Source organism: Ctenocephalides felis, unplaced genomic scaffold (assembly GCF_003426905.1).
Source record: "Ctenocephalides felis isolate EL2017-DRISC unplaced genomic scaffold, ASM342690v1 CF-g0.4_SCAFFOLD_03571, whole genome shotgun sequence".
Lineage (NCBI taxonomy): Eukaryota > Metazoa > Arthropoda > Insecta > Siphonaptera > Pulicidae > Ctenocephalides > Ctenocephalides felis.
In genome coordinates this window covers 34776407-34786129 of record NW_020539725.1, presented here as the reverse complement: position 1 = coordinate 34786129, position 9723 = coordinate 34776407, and the positions used below count along the sequence as shown (strand labels likewise).

At 28.1% G+C, this 9723-nt stretch overlaps 3 protein-coding genes across 3 annotated transcripts in view; all 3 read left to right on the top strand.

The window, feature by feature from the left end:
- LOC113385959 (serine protease 30-like) overlaps positions 1-2726 on the top strand; it is an 8140-nt gene extending 5414 nt beyond the window's left edge. The window contains exon 6 of the mRNA XM_026623777.1: positions 2295-2726. Coding sequence (XP_026479562.1) covers positions 2295-2726 — 432 coding nt within the window. The remainder of the gene's footprint in view (positions 1-2294) is intronic.
- A 2047-nt stretch (positions 2727-4773) lies between these two features.
- Positions 4774-5816, top strand: LOC113385958 (serine protease inhibitor 1-like). Its single transcript, XM_026623776.1, has 3 exons — positions 4774-4828; positions 5338-5502; positions 5632-5816. Exons 1-3 carry the CDS (start codon positions 4774-4776, stop codon positions 5814-5816), a joined length of 405 nt encoding a protein of 134 aa, XP_026479561.1.
- A 2057-nt stretch (positions 5817-7873) lies between these two features.
- On the top strand, positions 7874-9723 carry LOC113385957 (inducible metalloproteinase inhibitor protein-like). The gene is made up of 3 exons (XM_026623775.1): positions 7874-7961; positions 8198-8377; positions 9539-9723. The coding sequence occupies exons 1-3, from the start codon at positions 7874-7876 to the stop codon at positions 9721-9723; spliced, it is 453 nt and encodes a 150-aa protein (XP_026479560.1).

Sequence of the window (9723 nt, the reverse complement as noted above, 5' to 3'; positions counted from 1 at the left end):
ATGTAAAATTTACAATAAAAACGAGTAAATTTTGTGAAGTCATTTTAAAATTCATATATGTAATCTTCACGGAAAATGTATCGTTCTAATCGTATTCTTGAATGGATGGACTTAGCAAAAAAATATTCTGGATTAAGGAAATAACCAAAATTCTGAAAAAAGTTCAGAATTAATTTAGTCTGTCACATTGTCATTGCTATATATTTAAATTCTAGCATATTATATTGACGACTATATGTTAAACGTATTTTAATATATTTTTTATTATATATTAATTATATTCTTCTAATGTAATTCAACCAGTACAAAATTAAATTTTGCCTAATATTACAAACCCACGTCATCAAGAAATATGTAGAAGCACCATAGAATGAAAACCCAACTATTTAATTAGCATTTTAGTTACTAGTAGTTGATTTATGTTTTGTATATGTGATGATTAATTATTATAGCAAACTCGTTTTACATATTTTATATTTTATTGTAGAGTATTAGAATGTCATTAAAAATATTTGTGTTTATGGGAAAAATAAAATATATAGGCGTTTTATATGTTAATATAGATTAAATCAAACGTTGATTCATTATATGTACGCAGAGTACAAAATCAACATTTAAACATGTGCTCTACATTTTCATTGAACTAAATTTATTTATGAATAATATTAATAAAAATATGTATTATATTCGGAAGTGTAATATGGTATTTTAAATAACAATTTTTAAAGTCCTGCAATTTTAAAATTTGTCCAATATGTAGTTTACAAAACATTCTAAAAAAATTGTCCAATTTTCCAAATAATTTTCAAAATATAGAATATTTTGTGGAATAGTTATTGCATATTTTATTTCTTGTCTTATACTCTAAATGCCCAAAACTATAGACAAACAATACAATACATCAATTTGATAAATACCATATAATTAACCAAAAAGTATTATCATTCATATGTAAATATACAATTATTAATGCGTATAATTAAATAAAAATTTCGTAATCACATCAGGTAAGTACCCGCTTTTATTACGCTTCTCAGATAATTTAAAACGAAACAGAATTTTGTGAGTGAGTTAAGCATATTTAATTTTGGTATACAATATAAAATTTGAAAGGAATGCGTACTATTTACAAATGAAATGATACATATCGAGCCGCGATATTTGAACAATTGCTTTTAAAACGTGATGAGCTTCCGAAAGTACGAGGAAAACATACGCCTCATTCACAAATTTGCATTTTTAATTATGTTCCCATGCCTTATATATAAATACTCGCAATGCAATAATTTTTTTAGTCATTACATAATCTTTTAAAAGTTCGGTGTAACAAAGCAGGAATATGCATCTTCAAATAATTATTTTTGTGTGTTTTGTGGGGGCTATATTTGCACGTACGTTTTGAATCGTTTTAAATTGAAATTTTTGAAATAAATATTTTACAAAAATACTGTATATAAAAACAATATATACAAATATATGATGGTTATACTTATAGCATTAATTAAAAGTTTATAAATTGAAAAAATGTGAAAATACTTGCTTTAAGGAACTAAACAGCTTTGAAATAGGAGTAAATAAACATTCAAAATGAACCACTTGGGATTCTAATAATCAATAAAGCTCTATGCTATAAAATATATGAATATATTATAACATATTTTAAAAACTCGGCAACAAAATGCAGTTGTACATGCTATTTGACTTGGTGTTTTGAACTTTTGATAAAATACATAGCATTTGGACGGTTTTTGCTCTCAATTTATATGAAGAAAGAACGTAAAATAGCTTTGACATAAAACGCTATGTTACGGTATATTTTATCGAAGAATTGACCTCGACATATTTATATTTAGTATTTACCAATAACATGATAGAGTCATATCGAAGATATGACTATGATTGGTTTGTTATTGAAGCTGATATCTAAATTTAAGATTTTTTGACGTATTGAACACATACAAAGTAACAATAAAGTGATGCAAGATCTTTTTATTGAAAAAAAAAATCAACTTTACGTTGAAAAAGTTTACGAATGAAAATACGATTACTGACTATTTACTTACATGCATCCAGCAATAACATTTTTATTGACTAATATTTAAAAACATATTTGCACTTCTACCATTTCATGATAGTATTTATGCTTTGAGTTACGTGTGCGGTACAATTAAGTTGATATAATCTTTAGTTGATGTAAATATGTTCATAATGTTTATTATAAATGTAATTGAAAATTGAAAACAATACGATGTGTTAAAATATTTTTGATAAGTTTGTGAACAATCATATTTAAGACGCTTGTTATTTCAGAACTCCAACCACAATTACCGCAACAACAACTTCAGCCTCAGTTACCTCAACAGCAACTGCAGCCTCAAATTCCGCAGCAACAGTTGCAACCCCAATTGCCTCAACAACAGTTGCAACCTCAATTACCGCAGCAACAGCTTCCTCAGCAGCAGCAACAACAGCTACCTCAGCAGCAACTACCTCAGCAACAGCAACCCCAGCTGCCTCAGCAGCAGATGCCCGATCAACCTCTTTGCACCGGAATGAACGAAGAATATGGCTGCCGAATGACTTGCGACGGCCGTTGCGACTCTTTTGGTTCTTTCTGTTTTAACGGCGTCAACAAATGCCAATGTTACTGCAGATTTGGTTTTGTAAGAAACGCTAACGGTCAATGTGTGCACTTACTAAAATGCATTTTTGGTATGGGCAGATAAATGGGAAAGAAAAATTGTTTTGAAAGTAGTTAATTTGAAAAAGTAGAAGCATTTGCAGTTCAAAGAATTAGTTTGTAGTTGTACATATTATTTTAATTTTGCCAAATAATAATAATAAATATATTATTTAATCATTATTAGGTTTTGTATTTATTTTTTGTATTTGAATAAAATCTTTCACTATTTTGAGATGTGTTATTGTTTATAATAATAATTAGACGTATCCAGTTACGTATACAAGAACATTGGATAAAATTGAATTGTGATCATTCGAATATTTGGATAATAAAAGTTTACATACAGGTCTTGTATTTAAAATCATTCTTCAACCTTTTAATATGCAATATATAAATATATCTTTCATAGCTAACGTGATAAACCTTCTCCCCAACAACTTTGCTTTTTTAGAAGAAAACTCAACGCTTGACTTATCTATATTTGACATATTTTTATTTTTAACCACTTAACCACTTACTATCCCGTAGGGTAGTTATAGTAATAGGCCGAAAATTGAAAATATTTTTTTTTGCATTTTCCGACGTTTTGAAGGTTTGTGAACTTTTTGGCGTACCTCAGAAAAAATGGATGTGTGTGTGTGTTTTGTATGTAAACATTTTTTCGTCCACGTTTTCGGGCGCACGGATCAACCGATTTGAATGGTTCAAAAAACATTCGATTCCTATTGACAGGGAGATGTGCTGATTAGTTGTTGGCAAAGGCAGGTCCAGCTGTTACGGAGATACGGAGCAAAGAGTGCAGAAAATAGAAATCGAGTTCTTGAGAGAACATAGTATCCGATTTGAACATTCTAAAAAACATTCAATTTGTACTGATTGGGAGAAGAGGTGATTAGCAAAGGCAGGTCCAGCTATTTCGAAGATACAGAGCTAAATGTGCAAAAAATGTCAGTTTTTGAGAGAACTAAGAGTCCGATTTGAATTATTCAAAGAACTTTCTGCTTGTTTTAACAAAATAATTGCTGTTGGAAAAAAAATTTTGTTTTTAATTTTTTTCCAAAATTTTTTTTTCAAGAATTTTTTTTTTGTAAATCGAAAATAATTCAGATTTTAATTTTAATTCTTTTCTAATAAACTTTAAACAAATAATTTTAACTTTACAATTCAGTTTATATAATTCTTATAAATATTAATGTTACAATATTTATAAAAACCTATTTGAAAACATTTAATATTCCTCGATTATTTCGTTACGGTACAGGAAGTTCCAGCAATTTGCCTTAAGGCACGATGCCATACACCACTAGTTAGAATTTCTTTAATACTATTTTTTTAATTTGATGCCGAACAAGGGATATTTTCGCTTACAAACTATATTTTCAAGCAAAAACCGATGTCACTACTGCTTGATATCTTGTTGACCGAGATGGATATTGAACCTGAAACGCTGTGTTTCAGGTTCAAGAAGAATTATAATTTGAATGTATGGAAAGTAAACCATATTTACGTAAAAAAATAAGTATAAATGCACTTGCACTTCAATTTAGCCTTTACTTTTTTTACTAGCCTTACTGAAAAATAAATTTTTAATGAACAACTACAATATATTTTGATAGAAAAATAAAATTGAAATAAATTTGAAGTGATATAAACATATCAAACATGTTTTTGCAGTATTTGTCTAATGACAGATAATTCTACTAAAGTTGCTTTAAGATTTCAAATTAATTAAGTCTTATCTTTTATAATCAAATTAAAAATTAACAGCTTCTTATCAACGAAACTAAATATTTAATTACGTACGAGTTCTCAAAAATGGATTTGATTTAATATTGTTTTATTAAGTATGTTTGCAAAATATTTGCTATTATGCAAATAATAAATTAATATAATTATAACGTTTAAAAGCGAAATAAGAAGCTCTAACTGATAATAAATTATAATTTGATCATAAAAGCCTTATAATCATAATTCAGGTACATATTTGAAGAAGATTAGAATATTTTCTGGAAAATATCTAAGAAGGTATATAAACTCATATTTTTTACGGATTTCACAGTTCAGTTTGTGTTATTGTGTTATAATTCAAAATGCGTTGCTTGACAGTTGTCGTTTTGGTAGCCTTGGTAGCTGTTGCTTTTGCGGGTGAGATATAAATATTCACTCTATAATATTTATATTAGTTTTTTAGTACAATATATTCTGAAATTCCATCTTATGAAAGAGTCATAAGTCAGTAGAATATGATTGTCGTTTTGTTACGTAGTTATAGAATTTATTAAAACTCTTCTTCGATTATTCAGGTTGTTGGTTTATAATTTAACCCTTGTAGCTGTGGACTGTTAAATACTGATTTGTTTGTATATTATGTATTTGTTGCAGTTCTAATTACAAACACTGATTTGTTACTAAGTTATAAGAAAAAAGATATATTTATTATACATGCTGTTTCGCGGACTTTATTAAAACACTCCGCTACCCCCTCTACCAAGGGTAGCAACCATTCCGTGTAAAGCTTAATGCCCTGAAGGTTGTCACCTTCATGACCAATATAATAAAACGAATAATGACACGTCCAAATAATGACATCAGTTTTTTTTATTAATTTTGAAATTGTAAATCGACTCCAGTTATAAAATTTAAACTACTTACAGCCGATTGTGGTGAGAATGAACGTTTCGCCTGCAAGTTAGGCTGTGACAAACGCTGTGACAATTTGAATAATATTTGCATCGATATTGGTAACAACTGCAAATGCTTCTGCAAACGCAACTACGCCAGAAATGAGAATAATGAGTGCATTCCCGAAGATCAATGTGGTAAGCCATAAAATTATAAAATGATAATAATATTTTAATTTGAAACAGTTGATATACTTTAACTAAATTAATTATTCACGAGCTGCCTCGTCAGCTATTTAACGAGTATTAACAACATAACAATTAAAGGTGCTGAAGCTACGACAACCAGCGCTTCCGCTGCAGAAACCACTGCAGCTTCTGCTGCTGAAACCACCGCGGCTCCCGCTCAAGGTGGTGAAACTACCGCAAACGGTAATACCGTACCAGTCGAACAAGCCGAAACTACTCCACCAGCAGGATTCCCTGATGGCATTTTTACCGACAGCTCGTAAATAATATAAAATTTCATAAACTTGTTAATAATCTACACAGAATTGTTATTTGTTATCTTAATAAAAATTGAATAAAAAATACGCTTACAATTGTTTTTATAACTATCTGGTATATTCAAAGTATAAAATAATTATCATTTAGTAATGCAAGTTTCAAAATTCTGCATAATGAAAAAGTCTTGATAAAAACACTAGTTTCGAAAAACTGTTGGAATATTAAAGAATCTATGAGGTTTTAGAAATAGTGGTGGTGCTCATCAAACTAGTGGGGCGCATGGCATCGTGACTTAAGGTAAATTGCTGGAACTACCCGTACAATTTTTTTTTAAAAGATTAACATTTTTGAAAAAAAAATACTCTGAAAAATTAGAAGATTAGAATTATTTAGAGAAACTATAAATTTTTGACAAAAAATTACTTTTTTTTTGAAGAAATGACTTTTTGAAGAAAAGTGTATTTTGAAATATTTTGGAAATTCTGAACTTTTTTTCGAAGCAATCGTAGTGCTTTAACTGCATTGAGACGAAATATAGAAGCGCGTAAGCCGTCTAACGGATAAGGATTGGTACGGAACCCATAGAAATGTAAACAAAATTTATACTTAAGTTAAAATTTATTGTTAAAACTTATTGTTAAAATGTCTATAAAATATCTGATAATTTGATGTGCATATGTCTAATGATCATTTTTGACCGCCAGATGGCATTTTCTTTTACTTTTTCACTAGATCTCCGAAACCGCTAGACCTGCCTCCATGAAAATTTGATCAGTTCTTCATCTTATTGATAAAAGTAAAATGTTTTTTGAATTATTCAAATGGGATGTTCCGTTCTCTTAAAAACTGAGTTTGCGTTTTTGGCACTTTTTACCCCATATCTTCGGAACGGCTAGACCTGCCTTTGCCAAAAACTAATCAGCACGTCTCCTTATCAATACGAATCGATTGTTTTCTGAATTATGCAAATCGCTTCATCCGTGTTCCCGAAATCGTCGACAAAAATTTGTATCCGCACACATACATACACGCACGCACACACACACACACACATACATCTATTTTTTTCTAAGGTATGCCAAAATGTTCAGAAGGTTTTGAAACGTAAATATATATAAAAAAAATTATTTTCGATTTTTTTGCGATTACTATAACTTGCCCTACAGGAAGTTAAAAAAGTCTCGATGAAAATACTAGTTTCGAAAAACTGTTGGAATATTAATCTATGGAGTTTTAGAAATAGTGGTGGTGCTCATCACATATATTATAATTTAAATTATGAAACATTTTTCAAATGTTTATATACGTTTACGATGCCTTTGGTATTTAATATTCTCATTTGAATTATTGATTTACAAATGATTGCTACAGTAAATAGAAAAAAAATCTTTTAAAATGTTTTATGATATTTTATTACAACTAACCCTTTCAACATTAAAAATTACTCTAATTTATTATTTTAATTTTTTGATCATCATAATTTGATCACTTCTTATATATTTTGTACTTTATAATTATAATATTATAATATTTATAATTATTATATACCACCAAAAATGTATGACTCATTAAAAATATTGCATAAAACAAAAAAAAGTTTTAAAAAATCACAAAGTGAAATAGTGTTAATAAATTGAATTTATAAATATATTAATTTTTATATTACTAGCATATTACTGGTATGTTCAATATTAATATTTCAGTTCAGTATTTTATTATTAATTACTATAATTACCATATCAAATTGTCTGTTAACAATTTTTTTATATTCTAATTAAACATAAAAAATATGCGAATTCCATCATTAATCGATACTAACTGCGTATAAAAAGTGAACTAAAAATGGAAAACATATTTAATTTATTGAGTATACAAATAAATGGACTATTTGTCTCGACATTTATGTGTATTTAACTGTTTGAGTACGATTTTTTGTTTGCAAAACGTCTATCTATTATGAAAATAAGCTAATCAGAACATATATAAGGAATTAAAAGAAAATGTGAAAGTACATTGTATACTCATCAATGCAAGCATCCATTAGACATTCTAATAATTAATTATGAAGATTACAATTATTTGTTTAGTTTTGTGCATAGCGGTCGTATATGGAGGAAATGATATCAGATGTCCACCAACGCCAGCCCCATGTAAGTAAATTATAAAAATTTGATTTAAAAAGATTTTTGCTGCCAATATAGTTCAATAGTTCCATTTTAATGCTCATATATTGAATATAGTTTGAATAATAAATTACACAATAACAATAAATTTTATATGGATTCATTTGTAAGTTTTTATTTATATTAATAATTTTGGAAATCATAAAAAATAGAGTCATATAAAATAGAGTCTAATAAGCAATTCATATTTCTTTTATTTACAGGGTTGTGTAATGGAGGACATGAATGGTGTGGATGTGGGAGCTTTTGCGATGTAGAATGCGGAAAAATTGGCGAAGACTGCCCAATTCAAAATATCAAATGCACAGATCGTTGCTATTGCGATCCTGGATATGCAAGAGATGAATTTTGCAATTGTGTTCCTTTCGATAAATGCGACAATTGTTAAAAATTTCAAGCAATAATTACCAGTTGTAAAATTTATAATTATTCATTGTGACAATCTATTATTTATTGTATTTTAACTGATTTGTACTTATTTTCCTAATTATTATTTATTAAAAAATGTTCTTCACAATTTGTTTGTTTCAATTAACTCTTTCTGCTTACTAATCATATATTAGAATTACGCCTTGTTATTTAATCTGTGTATTTATATATTCATGAATACGATCATAACAATAATAATAAATTTTATTTTATTATTGTGCCAATTTTGTTATATGCTACATATTTTATACAAAATATTCCAACCGGACCCACACTTTATTGTTCAAAATAATGAAAAGCTAAAAATATGTTGTGTCGACGACATATTAGAGCAATATTAACTAAAAAATAACATCACATATCAATTACACCGCAAAACTATTAGAGCATCGATTCGAGCAAATGTTGGATTAGAATTGAATTTCTTACAGAAATTGAAGAACATCTTCATAAGGTAATCAATTTCATTAAAAGTAAAAATAAAATCCAGAAATAAGACTATATGACGCACAATAATTGTTGTTATAAAAAAGGTGATATAAAGATTTCTGATATTACAATAAAACACTTCAAAAATATATAAATGAAAAGTAAAGTAACTATTCTTATTGCTCTTTCTCAATTTCGTTTCCTGCATGCTGAAAGTTTCTGGAAGAAACAAGTTTTATCTACTTCTACAGTAAAAAAATGTTACTAACAAACATATCAAAAACCGACAATAAATACATCTGATTCAATAATATAAAGAAATTTTTTAAACTCATTGAAGTGTATTGTTTATATTTTAAAACACGTGTGTAAGCACACGGTAACACTTATATATAAGATAAAAATACAGTGATTTCACATTTGCAGTTTATCAACGATCAGTTGCATTTGTATTAATATATTTTCTAAGATTACCAAAATGAAAATATTTCTATTTTTAATCATTGCATTTGCTGTAGTTAATTGCCAGATCAGATGCCCTCCAACAAGTGGCCCATGTAAGTATTCACTTATATTTCTCACAAAATGTTAATGAATTTACCAATTTGCATATGCATTTCAAACTGATGCAATAAAAATATTAATCAAATATGAACAAAAATATGAAAGCAAATATTTTCTTCAAGGGAAATGCAACGGAGGAAATGAACACTACGCTTGTGGAAGTCATTGTGATGAAGAATGCGGAAGACTTAACCAAACCTGTCCAATTATAAATATCAAATGTGTGGATAGATGCTATTGTAATGAAGGATATGCAAGAGATAACCGTTGTAAATGTGTCCCAAAAGAATATTGTAATTCCTGTTAA

Coding starts and splice junctions, on each gene's coding strand:
- LOC113385957 (XM_026623775.1), top strand. CDS start 7,874: ATGAAGATTACAATTATTTGTTTAGTTTTGTGCATAGCGGTCGTATAT. Junction 7,962..8,197: donor TCCACCAACGCCAGCCCCAT/GTAAGTAAATTA, acceptor TTTTATTTACAG/GGTTGTGTAATGGAGGACAT. Junction 8,378..9,538: donor TTTCGATAAATGCGACAATT/GTTAAAAATTTC, acceptor ATTTTCTTCAAG/GGAAATGCAACGGAGGAAAT.
- LOC113385958 (XM_026623776.1), top strand. CDS start 4,774: ATGCGTTGCTTGACAGTTGTCGTTTTGGTAGCCTTGGTAGCTGTTGCT. Junction 4,829..5,337: donor GGTAGCTGTTGCTTTTGCGG/GTGAGATATAAA, acceptor AACTACTTACAG/CCGATTGTGGTGAGAATGAA. Junction 5,503..5,631: donor CATTCCCGAAGATCAATGTG/GTAAGCCATAAA, acceptor TAACAATTAAAG/GTGCTGAAGCTACGACAACC.